We start from the raw sequence: 27,705 nt of genomic DNA, 5'->3' as shown, positions 1-27,705 counted from the left end.
GAGGACCTCACAGTGTTTTTTTCATTGCCAGAATTCTGTTTACATTCATCTGTCAGTGGGGCCGCTCGTTGATAGCTAATGAGTTATTGGTTGTTAAGAATGCGCCGGCTGACTTTCCGGCCTGCTCCTTAACAACCAGCTATTCTTCACACAGATTCGAATCGGCGGATCATTTTTCAACCAATTTGAATTTGACTTGTTCTGAAAATTTGGAATTCATTAGAAAACAAATATACGAAACTAAATTAAATGAAATGAAACAAAATTTGTTACTATTTAATTCGGAGATTCGTATACTTCCGAATCTCCAAATAAGCAAAAATTTGTCCAAATTGATATCCGGACCGAAACAAATTGCACATGTCTAGCTCTTCCTTTCTTTCTGCAGGGCTTCTGGGACGGACCAGAGGAATCCCCTGTGGCGCTGAGCAATCAAAATTGCTCTGGTCCATCACAAAAGCACTAGAGAATGAAGAGTGGATGTGTATTCTGTCAAAAAATGATCTGACACATTGGGGTTGATTTACTAAAACTGGAGAGTGCAAAATCTGGTAAAGCTCTGCATAAAAACCAATCAGCTTCCAGGTTCTCTTTTTTTTGTCAAAGCTTAATTGAACAAGCTGAAGTTAGAAGCTGATTGGCTACCATGCACAGCTACACCAGATTTTGCACACTCCAGTTTTGGTAAATCAACCCCGATGTTTATGAACACTATCCATATGCAAGATAGAAAGACACAAAATAGTTACTTTTGTATGTACCCTGTTGTATTAAATGCAGATTAAAGGGACAGGTCTCATCTGCACATAATGTAAGGCTGGCCAAACATTATACTTTTTTTTGTACAATTTTCCTGTAGACCGGGTTCACACTGCACCCGACTTCAAAGTGGCGCGACTTCCGCTCTACTTTTAATTCAGACCCCAGCGCAACTATGGCATGACTTGCACACGACTTCTGTAACAGAAGTCAATGCAAGTCGTACCAAAGTCAGACGAAAAGTAGCGCAGGAACCTTTTTCGAAGTCGGAGCGACTCAAGTCACACTGATTAGGACGGTTCTATTGCACAGAATGGGGTCCAACTGAAGTCTGACTTCTGATGAGACAAATGCTCCAAAGTCGGTGGGATTGTCGCGTCAGTGTGAACCGTGCCTCAGACTTACCAAAACCATATACGAGGTCAAACCTAAACACTTTCAAATTGTATGCAATTAGGCAGGCCCTTGCACTACATAGTTGAAGATAAATGTATGGCCAGCTTAAGTGAAAGCAACCTAAGAAGAAAGAAAGTTTATTAAAAAAAAAAATGTGTTCCTATTTCACTCCCTTTTAACCTTTAATTTATCCAGACCTAATTAATACCGTCTTCCTTTTTAGCTATTTTTTTGTTTATTTCTATTTTTCTAACTATTAATATTACATTTTTTTATTATTTTTATTCATTTTGTTTGTTGCTTTTTAGTGTCACATACAAAAGCACAACATTTAAAAATAAACTTCTCATTTCATTTGTAAATTTACTTTGAAATGCTTTGCACCAGAATTATAATTTTAGTGTCGCAGGATAAAATGTATACCTTTATCTACCAATCAAAGTAGAAAGAAGTGTTTTTTTTAGTTTTGTAAAAAATGTTGTCTAAAGATTGCATATAAAATAAAATCATTTTACAAAACACAGAACAATATATGTATTACTTTGTTATATAATCTTGCTTGCAGTATAAGCAGGCCCAGCAGAAATGTAAAACCTGTCCTGGTCCACAGGGAGTGTAAAGGTGTGAGAGCTGAATATTTTTAAAGCCAATTTTTTTTTTATTTTTTATTTTTTTAGCCAGTAGGGGATAATTTAAAATCATGTCAGATTTTTTTTGCTCCTTTGTCCCACTGGGGAGAATTACCTTCACTTCATGTCCTGACAAAGCAGCAGTGAGTGATAGGAAACAAGGGAAATCCCTCTTGGACAGTGTCCTCACTGGAAAAAATACGCAACCTCAATTGCTGGCTGCTATGACTTCTGCTGACAGTCTCTCAAAGGGGTTTACCTTCATGACCACGCAGCAAACTGAAGTAACTCTTCACAAACAAAATTAGGTTATAGTACTCCTCAATTTCACTTTATCTTACTACACTCTCAAAATTGACTCCTGGGCACACGGCATGCTTCTCCGGACACATAGTTGCCAACATTATCAAAAAATTGATAGGGACACTTTTTTTATCTGTAGGTGGTGTCTTATTATAATTAGGGGGTGGGGTATTCATTTATAGGCATGCCGTAGTGGGGAAGAAAAATGTGGTGAGAAATGGGCGTGCTTTAAACGTAATGTTGTCCGTGACTTAAAGGGGTATGGCTCAAAGGGGGTGTGGTTTGAGTCTGAGATGAATGACGGATGGAGGAAGAAAGAAAGAAAGAAATAGGGAACGGAGGAGAGAGAAGGAAGGAAAGAAAGAGGGATGAAGGGCCAGCAGGCCCAGATCCTACACCATAATAGAAATTTGTGTATTACAGAAAGTTTAACAATCAGCAGATAAAGATACTACAAACATCTGGTGTTAGCGCTTCAAACATCAAGGCACCATGGTTGATATGGTGTCAGGGTGATTGAAGCAAATTATTTCTATTATTACATTGTAATATAAAATGAAACAGTTCAACTTACCATAATGACGAATCAGTGGGAGCCCTGAGTCTGTCACTTGCCATGTCGCCTGCTATCAGATGCCATCAGGTGTCCCCAGCAGAGTCCCTCCTTACATCAGGTGTCCCCAGAGGAGTCCCTCCTTACATCAGGTGTCCCCAGCGGAGTCCCTCCTTACATCCAGTGTCCCAAGCGGAGTCCCTCCTTACATCAGGTGTCCCCAGCGGAGTCCCTCCTTACATCAGGTGTCCCCAGCGGAGTCCCTCCTTACATCAGGTGTCCCCAGCGGAGTCCCTTTTTACATCAGGTGTCCCCAGCGGAGTCCCTTTTTACATCAGGTGTCCCCAGCGGAGTCCCTCTTTACATCAGGTGTCCCCAGCGGATTCCCTCCTTACATCAGGTGTCCCCAGCAGAGTCCCTCCTTACATCAGGTATCCCCAGCAGAGTCCCTCCTTACATCAGGTGTCCCCAGCAGAGTCCCTCCTTACATCAGGTGTCCCCAGCGGAGTCCCTTTTTACATCAGTGTCCCCTGCGGAGTCCCTCTTTACATCAGTGTCCCCTGCGGAGTCCCTCTTTACATCAGTGTCCCCATCGGAGTCCCTCTTTACATCCGGTGTCCCCAGCGGAGTCCCACTTTACATCAGGTGTCCCGAGCAGAGTCGCTCCCTACATCAGGTGTCCCAAGCGGAGTCCCTCTTTACATGAGGTATCCCCAGCGGAGTCCCTCTTTACATCAGGTGTCCCTATTTACGTCAAATGTCCCCAGCAGAGTCCTTCCTTACATCAGGTGTCCCCATCAGAGTCCCTCGATACATCAGGTGTCCCCGGCAGAGTTTTTCTTTATATCAGGTGTCACCAGCAGAGTCCCTCCTTACATTAGGTGTCACCATCGGAGTCCCTCCTTACACCAGGTGTCCCCAGTGGAGTCCCTCCTTCAATCAGGTGTCCCCAGCGGAGTCCTTCTTTACATAAGGTGTCCCCAGTGGAGTCCCTCTTTACATCAGGTGTCCTCAGAGGAGTCCCTCCTTACATCAGGTGTCCCCAGCTGAGTCCTTCTTTACATCAGGTGTCCCCAGCAAAGTCCCTCTTTACATCAGGTGTCCCCAGCAGAGTCCCTCCTTACACCAGGTGTTCCCAGTGGAGTCCCTCCTTACATCAATCAGGTGTTCCCAGCGGAATCCCTCCTTACATCAGGTGTCCCCCCTCTTAGCGGGTGCGGGACACACCCCAGTAGCGACACCACTGGTGATTTGGTCTCTGCGCCATTTACAGCACACCAGCTCATGGAGGCCAAAGGAAAGAACCAAGAGGCGGAGATTTCCAGGGAAACGGTTAGACCGGGACATTTCAAGGGGGAAACGGTTAGACGGTTGGACAAAGGTCTAAATACCGGGAATGTCCCGGGAAATTCAGAACAGTTGGCAACTATGCAGACCCACGGCCTGCTTCTCCAGACACATGGCCTGCCTCTCCAAATACACGGCCTGCTTCTTAAAATACACAGCCTGCCTTTCCAGAAATGCACCCTGCTTCACCAAACACATGGCCTGCTTCTCTAGACACGCAGCCTGCCTCTCCATGCAGCCTACTTCCCCAAATGCATGGCCTGCTTCTCCAGACACATGGCCTGCTTCTCCAGACACACAGTACGCTCTCAAGACACACGGCCTGCTCTAAAGACACACGGCCTACCTCTCCAGACACACGGCCTGTTTCCCCAAACACATGGTTTGCCTCTCCAAACACACAGCCTGCCTCTCCAGACATGCAACCTGCCTCTCCAGACACACAGCCTGCTTCCCCAAATGCATGACCTGCTTCTCCAGACATACAGCATGCTCTCAAGGCACATGGCCTGCTCTCCAGACACACAGCATGCTCTCCAGACACATGACCTGTTTCTCCAGATACACAGCCTGCTTTTGCAGACATACAGCATGATCTTCAGACATATAGCCTGCTTCTCCAGGCACAGTCTGCTGAAGTTCTCAAGAAACAAATGGTATTCTAATGTTCCTCAGTTTTAGTTATCTGGCTATAGCTTCAGAATTGACCTTATTCCTTCAGGCACACAGCCCGCTTCTCCAGACACACAGCCTGTTTCCTCAAACTTATCAGGGCTGGGTTCTCAACCCTTCCTTCTCTGTGCTCAGGTTGCTCAGCTGTCTGTTAATTGGCAGTACTCATCTTTCCACAGTGGCTCATCTGTTAATCATCTCCTGCTCATCAGTCAAGCCCACAGCCAGCCTCTTCTGGCTATTTAAACCGCCTGGTTCATTTCTTCTAAGCCTTCACATTGGTCAATATATCTAGAGACTCTCTGCTGTGTTCTTGTTGAAGACTTGCCTGGTTGATGTCTCTTCTTGTTCTTGATCCCGTTTGCTGCCTCTGACTACGCTGATCTCTGGCTTCCTGATTTCCTGGCTTGTTCTGACTACCCAATTTGGCTACGTTTTGGCTATGTTTTGACGATGTTTACCAGTTGTACCATTTTTACATGGCCTGCTTCTCCAGACACACAGCCTGCTTCTCCAGACATACGGCCTGCTTCTCCAGGAACACGGTTTGCTTCTCCAGAGATGGCCTGATTTTTCAGACATGGCCTGCTTTTCCAGACACACAGCCAGCTTTTCCACACACACAGCCGGCTTCTCCAAACATGGCCTACTTCTCCAGACACAGCCTGCTTTTTCAAACATACAGCCTGCTTCCCCAAACATATGACCTGCTTCCCCAAACACACGGCCTGCTTCCCCAAACACACGGCCTACTTCCCCAAACACATGGCCTGCTTCTCCAGACACACCCCCTGCTTCTTCAGACACATGGCCTGCTTCCCCAAACACATGGCCTGCTTCCCCAAACACACGGCCTGCTTCCCCAAACACACGGCCTGCTTCCCCAAACACACTGCCTGCTTCCCCAAACACACGGCCTGCTTCCCCAAACACACGGCCTGCTTCCCCAAACACACGGCCTGCTTCTCCAGACACACAGCCTGCTTCTCCAGACACACAGCCTGCTTCTCCAGACACACAGCCTGCTTCTCCAGACACACAGCCTGCCTCTCCAAACACACAGCCTGCCTCTCCAGACATGCAACCTGCCTCTCCAGACACACAGCCTGCTTCCCCAAATGCATGACCTGCTTCTCCAGACATACAGCATGCTCTCAAGGCACATGGCCTGCTCTCCAGACACACAGCATGCTCTCCAGACACATGACCTGTTTCTCCAGATACACAGCCTGCTTTTGCAGACATACAGCATGATCTTCAGACATATAGCCTGCTTCTCCAGGCACAGTCTGCTGAAGTTCTCAAGAAACAAATGGTATTCTAATGTTCCTCAGTTTTAGTTATCTGGCTATAGCTTCAGAATTGACCTTATTCCTTCAGGCACACAGCCCGCTTCTCCAGACACACAGCCTGTTTCCTCAAACTTATCAGGGCTGGGTTCTCAACCCTTCCTTCTCTGTGCTCAGGTTGCTCAGCTGTCTGTTAATTGGCAGTACTCATCTTTCCACAGTGGCTCATCTGTTAATCATCTCCTGCTCATCAGTCAAGCCCACAGCCAGCCTCTTCTGGCTATTTAAACCGCCTGGTTCATTTCTTCTAAGCCTTCACATTGGTCAATATATCTAGAGACTCTCTGCTGTGTTCTTGTTGAAGACTTGCCTGGTTGATGTCTCTTCTTGTTCTTGATCCCGTTTGCTGCCTCTGACTACGCTGATCTCTGGCTTCCTGATTTCCTGGCTTGTTCTGACTACCCAATTTGGCTACGTTTTGGCTATGTTTTGACGATGTTTACCAGTTGTACCATTTTTACATGGCCTGCTTCTCCAGACACACAGCCTGCTTCTCCAGACATACGGCCTGCTTCTCCAGGAACACGGTTTGCTTCTCCAGAGATGGCCTGATTTTTCAGACATGGCCTGCTTTTCCAGACACACAGCCAGCTTTTCCACACACACAGCCGGCTTCTCCAAACATGGCCTACTTCTCCAGACACAGCCTGCTTTTTCAAACATACAGCCTGCTTCCCCAAACATATGACCTGCTTCCCCAAACACACGGCCTGCTTCCCCAAACACACGGCCTACTTCCCCAAACACATGGCCTGCTTCTCCAGACACACCCCCTGCTTCTTCAGACACATGGCCTGCTTCCCCAAACACATGGCCTGCTTTCCCAAACACATGGCCTGCTTTCCCAAACACATGGCCTGCTTCCCCAAACACACGGCCTGCTTCCCCAAACACACGGCCTGCTTCCCCAAACACACTGCCTGCTTCCCCAAACACACGGCCTGCTTCCCCAAACACACGGCCTGCTTCCCCAAACACACGGCCTGCTTCTCCAGACACACAGCCTGCTTCTCCAGACACACAGCCTGCTTCTCCAGACACATGGCTTGCTTCTCTAGACACATGGCTTGCTTCTCCAGACACACGGCCTGCTTCCCCAGACACATGGCCTGCTTCTCCAGACACACAGCATGCTCTCCAGACACATGGACTGTTTCTCCAGACACACAGCCTGTTTCTCCAGACACACAGCCTGTTTCTCCAGACACACAGCTTTCTTGTCCAGACACACAGCATGCTCTCCAGACACATGGCCTGTTTCTCCAGACACACAGCCTGTTTCTCCAGACACACAGTTTTCTTGTCCAGACATACAGCATGCTCTTCAGACATAATGCCTGCTTCTCCAGACACAGTCTGCTGAATTTCTCATTAAACAAATGGGATTCTAGTGCTCCTCAGTTTTATTTGCAGCTGGTTACAGCTTCAAAATTAACCTTATTCCTTCAGGCACACAGTCTGCTTCCCCAGACATGCAACCTGCTTCTCCGGACACATGGCCTTTGTATCGGTACCCCCATAGGGGCTGCTGGTAATTGTAGTGCTTCTGTCACCCTGCCCAGCCAGGCACACACTTTTTAGTCACACCTTAGACAGAAAGCAGTCCTTGCACTTGTTTTTATTGAGGGGAATAAACTTGGATGGGGATAGGGAAAATTATGAGATGCCCTGATGATTGAAAGTTAATGTTGGGACAGAATTATATACATTCCTGGTATATACAATCTCCTCTCTTCCTCCAGCACAACACTTGCTTGCAGACTATCTCTTCGTAACACCTCCAGCACATCACTTGCTTGCACTCTCCAGACAAGCTAGCACAGATAGACAGGCCCGACACTGACTTAGCCAGGCCTTAGCAAATGCCCTTTGCAGGCAGGGACTGCGGGCCCCTATGGTGTAGTAAAAATATAGTAGTCCTTGGTGCTAGCTGCCCACGTGGTTACTGAGCCCAGTACCACAGCTTCAGGCTATGCCAGCCCCCCTGGCTGCAGCTGCCTCTTTCTCCACTGCCCATAACACCACAGTCCATCCTACTGGCTCTGCATCAATCTCAGACTGCAGTTTCCCAGCCCTCTCAGGCGTGCCTCCCCAGTTCTCTTGACTGTGACATATGTTACACTCACCAGCCCTTCTGGCTGTGACCTGTAGTTCATCCCTGGAGACTTGCCCGACAGTGCTTCTCTAGTTGTTCTCCCTTGATCCTCCTGGTCAGGACACCTCTGTGTGTTGTAGGAGGGTCCCGTCCACACCCGAGCCCAGGCCCAAGGTTGCCCCCTCCAGGGGAGCTCACTCAAAGGGTACGACATCTCCAGCTTTCACTCGATCACAACTACTCCCCAGCTGGGCTGACCCTGGGTATTTAAGGAGGCCTGCCCCCTGCCAATCCAGGGTGGGGATTGGTTAGTGCTCCTCAAAATACCTCAGGCAGCTCCACCTTTCCAGAAAATACTAGAACATTCTGGAAAGAAGTGGGAGGTGTTGGCGATGCTGCCTGTGAATAACCCAGCTCTGCCCTGGGTCACTCCCAACCCAGATCAAAACACACCCATGCTTGGCTGCCAGCCAAGCCTGGAAATGTACCTACTCTACCAAAAACAACACTATCACTTCAAGCACACTAGAGGGTGCTACACCTTCTTCCCCAGACATGCAGCCTTCTTCTCAAGACACACATCATTCTTTCCTGACATTCAGCCTGCTTCTCCAACATATGGTTTATTTCTCTTAATGACAAACTCACCAGGGATTTGCCAAACATATCACACCTATGGCACAGCACTCTAGAACCTACTTAATAAAGTCTAGCAGTTAATGGAATATAGGCAACTCATGACCACAGTATTCTGAGAGAGACCTTGCAAAAAAAAAAAAAGCAAAAATGCAAAACATAAAGCAGGGCTTTGGAAAGCATCCCTACATTCATATCACCCTTATGTAATAACAGTGATGGACATGTTGTCTTGAACATTCTGCAAAGTGGACCCATTCAAACCACATACGTACTCAGCAGTTCAGCTCAACGCAAACATTTAAACCATCCCATTTCAGGAATACTTGTGTAGCGCTGAGATCCTTGTCTTCTAATGTGTATTAACATTAATTATAATGAAAGTCTATGCCGGTACTATAGCTTAGTGTTTGGTGCCATCTAGCGGCCAAATACTGAAAGTAAACTTAAATGACATTTGGCTTTTAAGCATTGAACTATTTAAAGGAAGTGACTGTTTTTTACATTGGAGAGTTGACCCCTTTACCCAGGATGCTGAGTGACCTACCCATGAACACCCTCTCTTGCATTGCATGCTGGGTAGGAGATAAAAGGACCCTGAGCGGCCATTTTAGCTCTCTGGGGAACGCATGGCCTGCCTGTGAGGACTTGTGCAGCGGCCTCCTGGAGGAAGAGACCTATTGCCTATACAGAGCGCTCGGTTGTGTGAGTGACCTGAAGTGTCAGCGACTCAAAGATCAGATTGAGAGGATACAGAGACACTCGTTTGAGCATCGGAAGACCAGGTCCACCTGTCGGAATGGGATGGAGCTGTTTGACGCAGAAGCAAGCTGCAACTACTGGACCAAAGTTACCATACCAAAGTTCTGATCCAGTTGGTGAGCGGGTTGTTATCCGTTGTTTTCTAAACCATTGCACCTAGTCAGACTTATATACAGGTCTCGCTGGAATACTTAGTCCCATGGAGGAGGAGTATAGCAACTGACGCTAGGCAGGCATAAGGCCTACTTACTGTCACACTTCAAGCATTGTACTATATTTGTGGAAGCAACACTAGGATCATCCTTGATTCAATTTTAACTGCTTTAACCTTGGATTACAAATCTATGTGTAGTTATCATTGCTAGCGAAGATCCAAAGATAAAGACTGAGTACTTTAAGTGAGATCTCACGCATAGCTGCAAAAGTAGGGGGAGCTCCCATTTATATATATGTATATTGTTTGTAAATGTTTTACCAAAGTTCATTGTCCTGTCAATCTATGTTGGGTGACAGTACATTTGTTGTAATCACCTATTTACAAATATATATAGTAAAATATACTCTGGTTAAGTACCTCGTTGTGTGGAGTATTGTTTTCTCTCAGCAGGTGGAGCCAGTGGATCCTGAGAGGACAATACAGGTATACTGTGATATATTATATTGTACTGTATTGTATTGCATCACAGCTGTGTCAAGGGGACTGAGGCAAGTTAGTGGGGTTTTGTTACTAGAGTGCAGGCCCAAATCAAGTCAGCCGCTCCTTCGGGAGTAAGTGCTACACCTGATTTTGAGGGACTAACCCTGACTTGGAACAAAGTCCCTCTTTCCTCCTCATTTGTCCCTCATTTTGGACTGATCTTTAGGTGCTAAACCATCTATCCAGTTTCCAAATGTAGGCATTGGTAAATTTCAAAAATCATTATAAAGGAATAGTAGTGGTTAAAAAAAGCAGTGGGTTTAACTCATAATTTTTTTTGTAGAATTCTCCTTTAAGGGGGTATGGCAGGGGTGTGTGTCTTATGCCTACATACTTTTGCTAATAGGTGTCCCTCGTTCCTATTGCAAAAGGTTGGGAGGTATGCCTAATCCATATAATGTAATACAAGTCTTAATATGTATATGTACTGTAATTTCAAAGCATGTTTTCAGTATATTTAAATAAGCAACTTTCACATAAGGAATATCTGGTTATCTTGCCATTAATGTTCTTTTGTTCTTTTGTTCACTTGACAACTGTCTTCCAGTTGTGCTCCTGCTTTGTCAGCCTATCATGTGTGCCTTGGGTAGGCTACAAATGGCTAATCTGACACACCTTGCTCAGGCATGGTCCACCGCTGCCACTATACAGAAGCTGTTCAGAACACTGGAGTGAGTGCAAATGCAAAAAAAATTAAAACAGGTGAAAATGGTGTTCTTTAAAGCCAATTGTTTTCTAAAACCTGGTACTTTTGCTTGAGGGTGCAGCATTACTTTATTTTATTGGGTCCCTCCTTCTCAGGATTGTATATTGGCAATATTTGTTTTATTGGCTCCCTCCTTCTCAGGATTGCATATTGGCAATATTTGTTTTAATGGCTTCCTCCTTCTCAGGATTGCATAAAAGTAGAAAATGGAAAAAAGAAGTGTTCTAATTAAACCTCATCAGGGTTTTTACACCGAATGGAAGATACCTTAATCAATTACTTTTCACGCTTACCTGTTCTCCTGAGAAAGCAGCTTGATGCATGCAGCGTGCCCACAGTACATAGCATAGGTTAAAGGGGTGTTTTCATTGATGTCCCTGGGATTAATATCCACTCCCAACTTCAATAGAGTCTGTACACAGTCTGATTTTCCTGCTGCTGCAGCCCAGTGTAGAGGAGTTCTGGAGCAGAGTTATGGATATGTCAACAAAAAACTATTCATTGCTATAGGTCAATGAAATTGATCATGTACAATGTATGCATGCAATGTATGCATCTGCAATGAGGATGATATCTGCTGTCTTCCATCATCCAATCATGTTCAAGCAAAAATGCTGTTTTTTTTTATTTTCCTTGCATATACTTGGGTATTCTTTGTAAAGTGAAGCTTTACTTCATTTTATAAGCTCTGGAGCACCTGCAATGACACCGGCAACGGCACTTGCAAAAGTGCACAGTCTAAAACCTCTACTGTGGTCGGTCAAATGATTAGGCATTGTTTATAAGACTTCTGTCAATGGGGTAGATCAGAGAATATACTAGTCCTCTACTTCTTATAACTACATTATCATCTACTATGTATACCTATACAGTGCTTCCTGAATGCCTATTGCTACCTTTTATGACTTTAAAGGAGAACTGTCATGAGCATTCGAAAATTAAATATAGATTTATGCCTAAATATTTGTATTAGCCTTTTCATTAAAACAGTAGTAAGGGTGAAGAAAATCATTTTTTCCCTTGCTTTCCAGCTTCTTTGCCCCTTCCCTGATAAAGCCTGATTTGTGGGTGTCACTAACCTTGAGCCAGCCCTGTTCCCCTGTTCCATCCCCTCTGTATTTTCATTGGTAGCTAGGATGGTAGTGACCAAGCCACAAAGCATGATTGGTGGAATACTTACATCATAACAACCACCTGCAACCTAGCAACCAATAATGCTGTGTGACCCAGCTGCCAGCATCCTAGCAATCAAGGATGCTGGGTGTCCCAGCTGCCAGCATCCTAGCAATCATTGCTGTGCCTCCTAGTGAACAATAAAAAGGCAGAGGGGTGGAACAGGGGAACTGTTTTCTTAGTGACAGAACAAGAGCTGTTAGTTAGGACTTGGTTGTTCTTGTCCCCTTGCTAGCTGTATAATCAGACATTGGTGGGGGGTACACTGATACCCATGCTATCTTGGCTTGGAGACCATGTAGAAAGATGGAACTGGAAAGTGCTATATGCAATTTGTGCACTGGGGGACATGAGCAACAAAAATAGTTAATGAAATTTCTTCTTTATCATTAGGGTGAGAAGGTGGGAGTCTTATTTCACTACAGATTTGGTTTAAGTCCCATATAATATTGCTAGTAAATCTACACGCTGCTAACTTTCCACAGTTACTTCCCTCACCCACTCTCATCCTTTCTAAACTACTGCAATATTGGTTATCTAGAAGGATATACATGCCGTCTGCATGTATACTTATCTGTCAAATGTCTCCCCTCTGTCTGCTATGAGACCCAAAAAACTGCAGATTTTGTGGGTGGGTCTGTTTTCCAAGGCTCAGTGGGTGGAGTCGTGATGTCAGTAGACTCCCACCCACCGTTACACTCCCCTTATCAACATGCATTTTCTCCTGTGTATTTCTTACACTGAACTTCTGCTATGATCACTAACATCCAGTCAAAACCCATAAAAATCCCCACGTGACTTCAGCATGCCAAATCATGCTGAGGTGTGGAACAGCCAAACCTTGCAAAGCAGCAGAAGAATGGAGTGGGAGGGAATTAAAAAATAATGCATGTCTTAGGCTAGTGCACGAGATATGTAAATCACCTGTCACTCACAGCAAGGGGGAGGATTTGACAAAGTTTTTCCTCTGTTTGTCAAGATTTATCTCACTGAACATTAAAAGAGGATTGCTCAGAGCTGGATTAACGCTTTGTGGCAAGACTGGGCTCAAATCATAGGAAATCTTATACTCTACATTATGACATAAAAAAATAATAATAAATAAATAAAAATTCGGGGTTTACATCCACTTTAAAGATTTTATATACTTGAAATATATTTGTTCCAGATTTTAGTGAAAGTGAATGTCCAGATATTGAAGTGTAGATCAACATTTTCTTTGGTGCACAGCATTACATATCTGAACACTTACCTGTCATCCACATCAAGGGCCTGTAAGTTACACTCTGGGACTCGGGCGAGTTCACAGATAATATCACTGTATCCTGCAGCTGCTGCTATATGCATACATGTCTTCCCATTCTCATCATCATAGTTGATTGTGGACTGGCCCTGCTGATGATCGAGTATTATAGAGCACAGCACTCTGTTTCCACTCTGAAATCAAAGAGGTAAATGTGAATATATATCCATGAATGGTAAAGTATCAATAATGAGAAAAATGTTTTTGTCCTTTGGATGGATTAGGGAATGGTTAAAACCCCTGTATTATATTTTATGTGATGCTATGGGAAGATTCTTTCTGCTATGGGGAGATTTTTTCTGTATTTGTTCTGGTGACCACTGTAACCACTTGTGACTATGAGAAGCAAGAAAACAGGGAGGGCACAGAATTAAAGAAGAACTATGACCTCCCATTAAATATGTGCCCCAGCACCTTAATTGTAAGTGCTTCTGTACTTTTTCCTCAATCCCCCCTTCAAAGTGCCCTAAATACCTGCTGGTCATGCTTGTAAAGTCCACTTAGTGCAGCTTCCTTGGATGGGGGACAACACTGCTGCACTACTACTGAATTCAAAGCAGTGTTGTCCCTCACATAGGCTGTTGCTGTGTGCTTTACAGAGGGATGAGAAGATGTTGCTGATGGTTGTGGCATTCAGTATTATCACTGCTGATTTATAAACATGTAGCTTGTCAATCAACAGCTGGTCGTGCCCACTGATTTCTGTATTGACCGAACTGCATGTGCTGCAGAAACATTCTCCGTTTTCTTAGAATCCTGATTTTGGAAATCAGAATTCTGACTTTTTATTTGAGAATTCTGACTTTTAATTTCAGAATCCTGACTTTGAAACTCAGACTCTTCCATCCATAATATTATAACTGGAAAATTGATCTGTTTAGATTGATCAGAAGAGCATTTTGATATACATTGAACAGGGAAGAGCAGGAGTTCATATCACATGGTCAGTGTTGGTCATCTTACTTTAAAAAAGTAACTAGTTAAGTTACAAATTACTTCTCCCAAAAAGTAATTGCGTTAGTAACTCAGTTACTACATTGGAAAAGTAATTAGTTACTCAGCAAAGTAACTGACTTTTTTTTTTATATTCTATAGACGGGACTAGCGAGGGAAGTGAATGCTGCCGCCTCCATCAGCGAGATTGACACCTCGCTAGCCCCATCGTCTGGTATGGATTTAAAGGGGAACCCCTACGCCGAAAAAATGGCGTGGGGGTCCCCCCAAAGTCCATAGCAGACCCTTATTCAAGCACGCAGCCCGGCCAGTCAGGAAAGGGGGTGGGGGCGAGCGAGCGCCCCTCCCCCGAGGCGTACCAGGCCACTTGCCCTCAACATGGGGGAGTGCTTTGGGGAAATCACCCGGTGACCACGCCCCATTCCTATATAAGTGATCGCGCAGTGCTCACAAGGCATTACAGTGGGAGAGAGTGTCATGTCAACATTAGAAGAAGAAGGAAGAAAGAAGAGAGAAGAGGGAAGAAGGACGCAGGAGACCGGGCTCCACCGCTAGTAAAAGAGCTGCAAGAAGGTAGCGGAGGAGCCTAGAAGAAGAACCGGAGAGAGCGGGAGAAGAGGCTGGACACCGGGAGAAGAGGCCGAACAGAGCGGAGAAGTCGGAAGAAGACACCCGAAGTCGGAAGAAGACCCCCCCGGAGCTGATTAATAAATTACTTTAAAAACCCGTGTTGTGTTTTTTTTATTAACACTTTTTTCCCCAGGTGAATGGGTAGGTGTACATCGGAATCTGGGGGCCCCTTATTAAAGGGGGCTCCCGGATTTTGATAAGCCCCCCGCCCGCAGACCCTGACAACCAATGGCCAGGGTTGTTGGGAAGAGGCCCTTGTCCTCATCAACATGGGGACAAGGTGCTTTGGGGTGGGGGGCCGCAGGGCCCTCCCTTCCCAAAAGCACCCTCCCATATTGAGGGCACGCAGCCTGGCTCAGCCAGGCTGGGCTGGGCTGCGTGCTCGGATAAGGGTCTGCTATGGACTTTGGGGGGCCCCCACTCCATTTTTTCAGCGTAGGGGTTCCTCTTTAAATCCATACCAGGCGTTGGGGCTAGCGAGGTGTCAATCTCGCCGATGGAGGCGGTGGCATTCACTTCCCTCACTAGTCGGTCTACCTGATCCTGGGCGGTAGATGTAATTGCAGCAACGCTGGCCAAGTAATGGGAACGGCGTTTCCATGATGGGAAGAGTAATCAGTTAGATTACTTGTTACCCTCTAAAGTAACTGCGTTAAGTAACTCAGTTTATTTTAACTGAGTTACTTATTACATCACTGCACATGGTCACATCTTAGAAACCAGTACCTGAACTGCCCAGTGAAGAGCAGTTTTAAAGTCTTTGTCCACCAGTGTTGGATCTGCTCCTTTCTGTATCAGGATCTGTACATGCTGTGGTCGGTTATGAAATGCTGCCCAGTGAAGTGACGTCATTCTCTGTCATACAAGAATATAGAAAAATTACAGAATGATAGCCTAAAACTTATCTAAACAAAATGTAGGTAGAAAAGGAACTGATTTAAATGACTATTTCAGATAGCACACAAGCATTCAGCACGACAAATTCAACATTTGAATTTACCAGAAGACAATGACATCTTTGAGGAGTTTTCATAAACTGAAGCTTCATCAACAAAACAGATCTTAAATATTTGGCACTTAGTGGCAGGTTTGAAGAAGTACAAATGGTCTGTAGATCTGTGGAACAGGAATGAATGGGAATGATAGGAGTAGGCATGACACCAGCTGAAAAGATTCTGACAAGCATCTGTGCAATTTTGTCAACAATATATTACTGGATAGGGGACTATGCCACTCTGAAGAAAGGTCAGACTTAGAGGAGGCTGCCTTTGCTCTCCTTCTGAAAATTATAGTTGCCTATCTTTTGAGTTACGGTATTTATTTTCTAAGATGCTAACCTAGAATGAGCATGTAGAAAGTGAAGTCAAAAATCTTGATTTTGTTTGGCACTTATATTTTTACCCTGATGAAGCCAATGTATTGAGGAAACATGTTGGGATAAAGATTATGACTTTTTAGCACTTTTTCATTACATCAACTCAAATAAGAAGAGTAATATGGATTGAGAAAGTAAGTGCTAAAGATAGAGGGATAGTAATCAAAGAAAGTAATCTTAAAGCGGTTGTATACCCCGAATTTTTTTTTTTATACACCTGCAGGGCAAAAAGGCATAATGAGCTAGTATGCACCGCATACTAGCTCATTACGAAATACTTACCTTAGAACGAGGCGTCGGTAACTCACCTGGTCCACGCCAAGGGAGCTGACATGTTGTATCAGCGTGTCTTTCGGTTATCGCGGCTCCAGAGCTGAGAGTGGCTGTAGCCACGATGTCGTCACTCCCGTGCATGCGCGCGGGAAACTTCTTTCCAGCAAAGTCCAGAGTCTGACGGGCTTTCAGCCGAGAATCCCCTGTGCGCATGCGCCGCTGAAGTCAGCGGCTCATTGCGAGGGGAATATCTCCTAAATCGTATAGGTTTAGGAGATATTATTTTTACCTACAGATAAGCCTTATTATAAGCTTACCTGTAGGTAAAAGTTAACATTTTGACTATACAACCGCTTTAAGAGTAAAAAGGAAGGGGTGGATGGCACTACCTGTTTCTGAAGAGTGACCTGTCAGATTTAGTTATTATATGACATAAATTAAATTAGGTCCCAATGTCACTACCTATATATATCATATATACTATAAAAAGAACATTTTCACACTATGATTAGTGACATACATACAAAATAATACATATTCAATGTATCAAAAAAGTGAGCAGAAATTAATTAAATAATTAATTAAGGAGCCATACGATATATATTCTTAATTACTTATTTAATACATTTCTGCTCACTTTTTTGATACATTGAATATTTATTATTTTTTATGTGTGCCACTAATAGGGATGAGCCGAACACCCCCCGGATCGGTTCGCACTAGAACTTTCGAACGGACCCCAAATTCGTACGAACTTTAGAACCCTATTGAAGTCTATGGGACTCGAACGTTCGAAATTAAAAGTGCTAATTTTAACGGCTAATATGCAAGATACTGTCCTAAAAAGGGTTTGGGGACCTGGCTCCTGCCCCAGGGGACATGGGTCAATGCCTAAAATGTTTTTAAAAATGGCCGTTTTGGCGGGAGCACTGATTTTAATGACGATTAAAGTGAAAAAAAAGTGAAATATTCCTTTAAATATGGTGCCTGGGGGGTGTCTGTAGTATGCCTGTGAAGTGCCACGTGTTTCCCGTGTTTAGAACAGTCCCTGCACAAAATGACATTAAACGGAAATAACATCATTTAAAACTGCTTGCGGTTTTAATGTTATATCTGGTTCCTGCAATATGGTTGAAAACCATTGAGAAAAATGGCATGGGTAGCCCTCCCTGCCCATTACCAGCCCCTTTGGGTTTTGTACGCATATTAAGGGGAACCCAGTACCCATATTAAAAAAAGGAAATGCGTGTGGCCCCCAGGCCCTATATACTCAGAACAGCAGTATACAGGCGGTGCAAACAAGACAGGGACTGTGTAGGTTTGTTGTGTTAAGTTGAATCTGTTTGTAATTTTCAACCGGTACATTTTTAAAGTGTAGCTCCAGTCAAAAAAACTATTTTTAAAGAGGAAGTAAACCCTGATGGGTTTACTTCCTCTTTTTTTCCCTGCAAAGGTAAAGCATAATGGACTACTATGCATCGCATAGTAGCTCATTATGTGTCACTTACCTGACACAGGAGCCAGCGAAGTCGCCGCTGTCCCCTGTAGTCCGCCGCATCCATATTGCTGGTGGCGTCTCGCAGCTCCGACGAATCACAGCGGCGAAGCCGCGATGACGTCACTCCCGCGCATGCGCACGGGAGTCGCGTCTCGCAGCTCCGCCGCTGCCATTCGGCGAAGCCGCGATGACGTCACTCCCGCGCATGCGCACGGGAGTCGACAAATTAGGCAAATCCATTCTTGGACTTGCCGCATTTAGTGCGCCTGCGCGCCGCTGTCTACGGCGCATGCGCCGTAGACAGCGGTGCCCATTTTCGGGCAAATATCTCCTAAACCATATAGGTTTAGGAGATATTGCTTGGACCTACAGGTAAGCCTTAATCTAGGCTTACCTGTAGGTCAAAGTGGTTTGAAAGGGTTTACTTCCTCTTTACGTTTTTTGGAAAACATAGGGAAGGGTTATCACCCCCTGTATAATTTGTTTTGTCGTACATCTTTTTTCATCTCACTTGCTGTTGTCTCCTTCCGTTTGCAAGTAGGAGATGTTTGTAAGTTGGATGTTTGAAAGTAGGGGCCTGCCCTATATGCTCTGCAGAAATGGCGGAACAAGGTGTTGGTTTTGCCACAACATTGTAAGCCCTGAAAGTGACTCTTGGTGGGCGCTGGAGCGCCCTGCTGTGAACGATTCTATCAAGAATTGTAATTACATGCCATTGTTGAACAGTGGTAGAAAAATTGACCTTTGGTGGTTGTGGTGCTGGTGCCACAACACTATAAGTCCTCACAGTTACTCTAGGTGGGCACTCCTGTGAAATATTATATCAAGAATTGTAATTACATGTCCCTGTTAAACAGGGGCAGAAAAATTGGGCCTTAGGACCTGGTGCTGGTGCCACCACACTGCAACCTCTCCCATATACTCTATTTTTATTGCAGGAATTAGCCCTGCTGCAAAGCATTGCATCAAAAATTGTAATTAAACGCCCCTGTTAAACAGGGGCAGAAAAATTGGGCCTTAGGCACTGGTGCTGGTGCCACGACACTGCAACCTCTCCCACATACTCTATTTTTATTGCAGGAATTAGCCCTGCTGCAAAGCATTGCATCAAAAATTGTAATTAAACGCCCCTGTTAAACAGGGGCAGAAAAATTGGGCCTTAGGCACTGGTGCTGGTGCCACGACACTGCAACCTCTCCCACATACTCTATTTTTATTGCAGGAATTAGCCCTGCTGCAAAGCATTGCATCAAAAATTATAATTAAACGCCCCTGTTAAACAGGGGCAGAAAAATTGGGCTGATGGCATCACCCAGAACCAGAAATTTTCTTCCAACATATCAGCGGAGGAGGAAGAGGATAGACAATCAACATAACAGGACAGTCACTCAGCATCAGCAAAAAAAATTATTCGGTTACATCAGCTTCAGGTGCTTGGTAGCTGTGGGTGATCCAAGACTGATTCATCTTGATGAAGGTCAGTCGATCAACTGATTCGGTGGACAGGCGCACCCTGTGATCGGTAACAAAGCCACCAGCAGCACTGAAGGTGCGTTCCGAAAGAACGCTGGATGCAGGACAGGCCAGTAGCTCAATTGCATACTGTGCAAGCTCTGGCCAGTGATCCATCCTCAAGACCCAGTAAGCCAGAGGATTTTTGGTGGGAAAGGTGTCCAAGTCTGACCTTGCCCCTAGGTATTCCTGCACCATGTAAATCAGACGCTGGTGATGGTTGCTGGAACCGATCATACCTTGGGGCTGCGGACTAAAAAATTGTCTGAAAGCATCAGTCAGACGGCCACCTTCTCCACCGCTCCTTCTGACCGATGCCTCAGCAACACGTTGTCCAGGACCAGGAGTTTGTAACCTCCCAGTCTCTGGGAACGCGTTGCACAGACCTTTCTGCAAGGCCTCCCGGAGATGTCTCATCCTCTGCTCCCTCTGCGATGGCAAGATAAGGTCGGCAACCTTACCCTTGTACCGTGGATCAAGGAGAGTGGCCAACCAGTAATGGTCCCTCTCCTTGATCCGAAGAATACGAGGATCCTTCGGCAGGCTTTGCAGGATCAGGGAGGCCATGCAGCGTAGGTTAGCTGAGGCATTCGGTCCGGAGTCCTCTGGGTCACTAAGGACAACATGATCCGCAGCTACCTCCTCCCAGCCACGTACAAGTCCACGTGTTTCTTGGGACTGTAAATCATCCCTACAAGACTGCTGCTGCTGCTGATGCTGAGTGCCAGCCTCCACCTCCATGCTGACACAATCATCCTCCTCCTCCTCTTCCTACTCCTCATCCTCTTCCTGTGTGATGGGTGGCACAGCAGGAACACTGTCTGGATAAAGGGGGCCTTGAGAGGCAAGGAAGTCCTCCTCTTCCTGCCTCTGTTCTGCCTCAAGTGCCCTGTCCATTATTCCACGCAGCGTATGCTCCAACAGGTGGACAAGAGGTACAGTGTCACTGATGCATGCACTGTCACTGCTCACCATCCTTGTGGCCTCCTCAAACGGTGACAGGACAGTGCATGCATCCCTGATCATGCCCCACTGGTGTGGTGAGAAAAAACCGAGCTCCCCTGACCCTGTCCTGGTGCCGTAGTCGTACAGGTACTCATTGATGGCCCTCTGCTGCGTGTGCAGCCGCTGCAGCATGGCCAACATTGAGTTCCACCTGGTGGGCATGTCACATACAAGGCGGTTCTTGGGCAGGTTCAACTCCTTTTGGATATATGCACCTTACCGCTGACCGCCCTGTCCAGCGAGGCAAGGACATTGCCTTTCACATGCCGGTAGAGAGCCGGAATCGCCTTCCGTGAGAAAAAGTGGCGTTTGGGGACCTGCCACTGAGGAACCGCACATTGTACAAACTCACGGAAGGGGGGCCGAGTCTACCAACTGAAAAGGCAGCAGTTGAAGTGCTAGCAATTTAGCCAAGCTAGCATTCAACCGCTGGGCATGTGGATGGCTGGGAGTGAACTTCTTTCGCCGGTCCAGCAGCTGGGGCAGGGACATTTGTCTGCTATAATCGGACTTGGGTGTACTGCTAGCAGAGTGCCCGGAAGCACTTGGCTGTGACACACCTAATTCTACACCTTCATTCCTCTCAGAGCAGGTTTCAGAGAGGACTGAAGGTCTAGTGGGTTTGGAGATGCCAGCTGATGAGGAGCAAGGAGAGGTCCGCTTTGTTCTTTTGTGTGGGTCTTTGAGGTACACTTGCCAACGAGCTGCATGGCAGGTCAACATATGTCTGGTCAAGCATGTGGTGCCCAAGTGGCTGATGTTTTGGCCACGCGAGATACGCTTGAGACATATGTTGCAAATAGCAGCGGTGCGATCTGATGCACTCGTCTCAAAAAAGGCCCACACTAAAGAACTTTTAGAATAATGCGCAGAGGCAGCGCCCTGCACAGGCGGAGCTCTGCGGTGTGATTCAGTCGGTGTGCTGCCCCTAAGCTGGCCCCCGGAGGGCATCCTGCCTCGTTGGACATGTGCCTCCTCCTCCTCCTCCTCTCTCCTACCAGGCACCCACGTGGAGTTAGTGTCCTCATCATCCCCTCCCTCTTCATCGCTGTAGCAAACCTGGCAATATGCTGCAGCTTGTGGAACATGACTGCCAGATTGCTATCCTTCTTGAGCATCCCCTCTCTCTGCATTCACGCTACTGCCTTCCTCTAGCTGAGTGTCATCATCAGAGCCTACAAAACACTGGGCAACCTCCTGGAGCATGTACCCAACACTGTGCTCAAAGAGTTCAGGAGACTCCTCAGGAGGGCGTGGTGGGTCTAGGGAAGGAGTCACTGATGATGACATTGAGACGAGGGAAGACGATGCGTTGGCAGCTGCTTTGCTAGTACCCTGAGACTGGGTGAGAGAGGATGAGGAGGATGAAGAGGGCTTGGTCATCCACTCTACCAAGTCGTTGGCATGTTGCGATTCAACATGTCCAGCTGCCGAAAACAAGGACAAGTGTGTCCCATGGCCACGTGCTGATGACAATGCACCACGTCCACGACCAGCACTGTTGTCTCTAGACACAGAGCCTGCTTGCCCTCTTTTATCGGCTCGCGCCTGTCTGCCTCTCCTTGCTGGCCTTCCAGACATGGTAATGGCCTGATGGGAGTTCGGTAAAACAGCAGTTGGGTAGTGTATATTGTGCTGGAGGCACACAACACCCACTAACTCCTGCAGATGCCTTTATTATAGAACACCAGAGATAAAGGGGTATACTGTACTGGAGGCACACAACACCCACTAAGCCCTGCAGATGGCTCTATTAGAGAACAGCAATAAAGGGTAGATACAGGTGTATATTGTGCTGGAGGCACAAAACACCCACTAACTCCTGCAGATGCCTTTATTATAGAACACCAGAGATAAAGGGGTATATACAGATGTATACTGTGCTGTGCTGGAGGCACACACAACTTCCAATAACTCCTGCAGATGGCTCAAATAGAGAAGAGCTATGTAGGTGGATATAGCGGTGTGTACTGGGTACAGAGCATGCAGACAGCTCGCACAAGATCCTAACACTACTGACTGCAAGCTCTATTATAAAAGATAGATCACTAGCTATATAGGTGAGGTGAATATAGCGGTGTATACTGCGGTCAGGGCACGCAGACAACAACCACTACAGAAGAGCAAGATCGAAAATCGGCCGATAACGATCGGTGTATACTGTGTTGAAGGTACACAGAACACCCACTAACTGCTTCAGACGCCAACACACTACACAAGGCCGCCGTGCTGGCGGCCTTATATAGTGTGGGGTGTGTACTACACAGCCTGAGCTATGATTGGCCACAGGCATCCTGCCTGTGGCCAATCATGGCTCTCCTCGCTGCTGGGGCTGTGATTGGCCAAGCATGCGGGGTCACAGTGCATGCTTGGCCAATCATGAGCCAGCAATGCACTGTGATGACGCAGTGCATTGTGGGCCGTGAGCGCCACACGAATTTGGCGCAAACGGCCCATAACGTTCGGAATTCGCCGAACAGGCGAACAGCCAATGTTCGAGTCGAACGTATGTTCGACTCGAACACAAAGTTCATCCCTAGTCACTAATCATAGTGGGAAAAATGTATTTTTATAGTTTATATGATAGATATAGGTAGTGACATTGGGACCTATTTTAATTTCTCTTCATATGTCATATAATAACTAAATTGACAGGTCACTCTTCAGTTACAGGTAGCACCATCCACCCCTTCCTTTTTACTCTTATCCATTTGCAGAGCTGCCTTTTGGAGAGCTCTTTTTGGGGAGGCTGAAACCTACATAATCCTAACCACGGTACCGCTATATATAATTCATTAAGACCCCTTTCACACCACATCGCCCATAGCGTGGGCGGTAAAATGACGCTATTTTTAGTGGCGCTTTACCGCCGGATTTGTGGTGCATTTCGGCCGCTAGCGGGGCGCTTTTACCCCCCGCTAGCTGCCGAGAAAGGGTTAAAACCACCAGCAATATGCCGCAATGGCGGCGTTTTGCCGGTGGTATTACAGCGCTGCCCCATTGATTTCAAAGGGGGGCAGAGGTGGAGGAGCGGTAAACACACCACTCCAAAGAAGCTGCTGGCAGGACTTTTCCCTGACGTGCTGCCAGCGCACCGATGTAGTGTGAAAGCCCTCGGGCTTTCACACTACAGACAATGGTCCAGATTTTTTAGGGCGGATTGCAGGCACTATTTCTAACGCTATAGCACCTGCAAAACGCCCTGGTGTGAAAGGGGTCTAAAGAAGGTAATCTGCTCCCTTCCTTGTAGACTAGGACACAAGATGAATCAAAAAATAGTTGCCACATAATATTGTACATTAATGTACTTTGATATACATATCGTATTTGCCGGTGTATAAGGCGACCCGGCATATAAGACGACCACCTAATCTTACAGGACAAAAACGCTTTTAAAACTGTACTTACCGTATAAGACGACCAGGCTTCCGAGGCTTCATATTTCTTCCTTCTTCCTGCTTTTGCTGGAGCCAATCACGGCGAGCGATGTATTCTATTAATGAATACAAAGCCTGCTTGGATTGGCAGAGGCTGTAACATCATCAGCCCGCGCCTCTCTGACTCTCAAAGCCAATCCGAGCAGGCTACTCTGTAGCCTGCTCGGATTGGCAGAGGTTGTTACTCCAGTCCGAGCAGGCTCTGTATTCATTTGAATACATTGCTCACCAGGATTGGCTCAGCGGTATATACTGTATGTAGCCGAAGCTACATACAGTATTACCGAACACCAGGCAGGCATCTGAGGTTCTGACGCGTTGTATAAGACGACCCCTGCTTTTTGGCCAGTTTTTTTACATGTAAAAGGTCATCTTATACGCCGAAAAATACGGTATATGGTTTAAAAAAAGTTAATAAAGGTTATGTTTTATAGGTCAAGGTTTGACATATAAGCTGCCCATCCTAACTGATATAAAAAAACATAATTTCCTAGTGACTTCCTAGGAAGCAGAGCCTGTTTTATCAACAAAAAACATTGAAAGGGCAATAGATTCCCTTAGTCTAGGTTCACAGCTATGTGATTTTTTGTGCATTTTCCATCTTCCAGAAAGGCACTACAGTTCATTAACATGGTTTCCTATGGTACATGTTCACATCTATGCGTTTTTCATCCGATGCGTTTCTGGAAAGGGTCAGGGACTTTTTTTCCCCACAGCAGATTGTGTTTCCTGTGTTGCGTTTTTTTTAATGCAATTATTTTTTTTGTAATGCAAACTGTATCAGCTGTTTTTATTAGTTTGATAAAGGAATTGTAAAAAAAACTCTTGCACTATCTTTATCCACTGGGATCTGGGGGCCCCCTGTTAAAGGGATCTTCCAGATTCTGATAAGTCTACCCTTGTTTGCAAGCACAGAGGCAAGACGTTTCTTTTAGTTGGTTACCAGGTTTGCACACATCTCAGGAGGGATTTTGGTCTAATCTTATTTACAGATCTTCTCTAAACCCTTAAGGTTTCTTGGCTGTTGCTTGGCAAATCGAAGTTTCAGCTCCCTCCATAAATTTTCTATAGGATTACTGTCTGGAGACTGGCTAGGCCTCTTCATGAACTTAACCACTTTCATACCGGGCATTTTAACCCCCTTCCTGCCCAGGCCAATTTTCAGCTTTTAGCGCTGTCACACGTTGAATAAGAATTGTGCGGTCCTTATATGTTGTACCCAAATTAATCATTTTTTTCCCCACAAATAGAGCTTTCTTTTGGTGGTATTTGATCACCTCTGTGTTTTTTATTTTTTGCGCTATAAACAAAAAAAGTGTGGCAATTTTGAAAAAAAAAAACACAATATTTATTACTTTTTGCTATAATAAATATCCCAATTTTTTTTTTCAAAAAAAATATTTTTTCCTCAGTTTAGGCTGATATGTAGTCTTCTACATATTTTTGGTAAAAAAAAAAAAAAAAAAAAATCGCAGTAAACGTATATTGATTGGATTACGCATTTTTTTTTTTACTAGTAATGGTCGCTATCTGCGATTTTTATTGTGACTGCGATATTGCGGCAGACATATTGGACACTTTTGACACTATTTTGGAACCAGTGACATTTAAAGAGCGATCAGTGATATAAAATGCATTGATTGCTATATAAATGTGACTGGCAGGGAAGGGGTTAACACTAGGGGTGCTTAAAGGGTTAACTGTGTGTCCTAGGGAGTGATTCTAACTGTAAGGTGAGGGGACTCACAAGGAGAGGAAACCTATCGGTGTTGCCCTGTAATGGGAACACACGGATCAGTCTCCTATCACCTGACAGGACGTGGATATGTGTGTTCACACACACAGATCCACGTCCCTGCTCTGTAACGAGCAATCGTGGGTGCCCGGCGGACATCGTGGCCGCAGGGCACATGCACCAAGTGATGCGGCGGGCGCGCGTGCGCCGCCCGCAATGCAGGGAATCCCAGGATGTTATATGATGCTGGAGGGATCGAGGATTCCTGCGGGCATCATATGACAATAGAGTGGTAGGGAAGTGGTTAATGTGCTTCCTTTTTGAGCCTCTCCTTTGTAGCCTTGGTGGTATGTTTTGGATCATTGTCATGCTGGAAGACCCATCCACGACCCATCTTCAGTGTTCTGGCTGAGGGAAGATGCTTCTCAACCAAGATTTTACAATACATGGCCCCTCCATTGGCCCCTCAATGTGGTGAAGTCAGCCCATACCTTTAGCAGAGAAACAACCCCCAAAATATAATGTTTCCACCTCCGTGCTTGACTGTAGGCATGGTGTTCTTAGGGTCATAGTCAGCATTTTTCTTCCTCCAAACACGATGAGTCGAGTTAATGCCAAAGAGCTAAATTTTGGTCTCACCTGACCACAGCATTTTCTCCCAATCCTTCTATGAGTCATTTTGATATTTACTGATAAACTTGAGATGGGCCTGTGTGTGTGCCTTCTTGAGGAGGGCGACCTTGCGGGCACTGCAGGATTTCAATCCATGGTGGCGTTTTGTGTTACCAATGGTTTGTTTTATGACTGTGGTTCAAATTGCCTTGAGATCATTCACAAGCTGCTTCCATGTAGTTTGGGGCTGATCTCTCACTTTTATCATGAACGTCCTTACCCCATGAGGCAAAATCCTGCATGGAGCTCCAGACTGAAGTCGACTGATGGTTAATTTGTATTTCTTCTATTTGCGAATAATCATTCCAACAGTTGTCTCCTTCTCACCAAGCTTCTTGCTGATGGTCTTGTAGCCCATTCCAACCTTGTGCAGGTCTAGAGTCTTGACCCTGACATCTTTTGATAGCTCATTGGTTTTGCCCATGATGATGGGTTTGATTAGAAAGAGATTGCGGGAACAGGTGTCTTTTTTTACACATAACAAGTTGTCATTAGGAGAACCACCTTAAAAGAGGAAGAGTGCACAGGACACTGAACAGCTCTCAGTTTCTACATGGTCAACTTTTTTAACAGATATAACCAGGGCTGTGCTGCTAATGAGGCCAGTTAAAGAGGCCACCTCAAGTGGCACTCATGGAGACATGGCAGGGGTGGCACTGTCTATGCTGTACACTCTGTGCACAATGCATGTTCAACCTTGTGTACTTTGGCCTCCTTGCATAGCATCATTAGTTGTTATTGTACAGGTGGCCATCTGCAGCATAATAATGACATGGTGTGGCCCACCTGCCTGCATCTTAGCAACCAATTACACTATGCAGCTCAGAAGCATCCTAGCAACCAATGACACTGTACAGACTGACCACTAACATTCTAGCAACAAGGAACAGAGGAAGAGGGGGGTTAAAGAGCAAAGAGCAAATAAGTTAAGTGTTAGGCCACGTACACACGGGCGGATTGTCTGCCTAACTAAGTTCGTCAGATAATCCGACAGACAGTCCGTTCAAAATTTGCATGAACGGACTTGACCACACACGATGAGCAGACAGTCCGCTGAAAGCGTGCACGATGACGTGTACAGCATGTACGACGGGACTAGAAAAACGACGTCCTATACACTGCAATGCAACCTTCGGCCGTGTAAATCCTTTCTGAGCATGCGCCATACTTAGTCCGTCCAACTTGCCTACACACGAGCGGACTGTCCGCTGAAACCAAGTTTGGACGGACAAAA

At 45.7% G+C, this 27,705-nt stretch overlaps 1 protein-coding gene across 1 annotated transcript in view; it reads right to left on the bottom strand.

Annotated features, from left to right (window-relative positions):
* ANKRD55 (ankyrin repeat domain 55) overlaps positions 1-27,705 on the bottom strand; it is a 198,834-nt gene that overhangs the window by 47,407 nt on the left and 123,722 nt on the right. The window contains exons 6-8 of the mRNA XM_077462703.1: positions 15,691-15,819; positions 13,330-13,514; positions 11,198-11,365 (exon numbers count right to left, since the gene is read on the bottom strand). Coding sequence (XP_077318829.1) covers positions 11,198-11,365; positions 13,330-13,514; positions 15,691-15,819 — 482 coding nt within the window. The remainder of the gene's footprint in view (positions 1-11,197; positions 11,366-13,329; positions 13,515-15,690; positions 15,820-27,705) is intronic.

The sequence above is a fragment of the Lithobates pipiens genome, unplaced genomic scaffold (genome assembly GCF_037356315.1).
Source record: "Lithobates pipiens isolate NorthernLeopardFrog02 unplaced genomic scaffold, aLitPip1_a1.2 Scaffold_3, whole genome shotgun sequence".
Classification (NCBI taxonomy): Eukaryota; Metazoa; Chordata; class Amphibia; order Anura; family Ranidae; genus Lithobates; species Lithobates pipiens.
The sequence above is the reverse complement of the archived record's forward strand: the minus strand, read 5'-3'. Positions and strand labels throughout refer to the sequence as shown.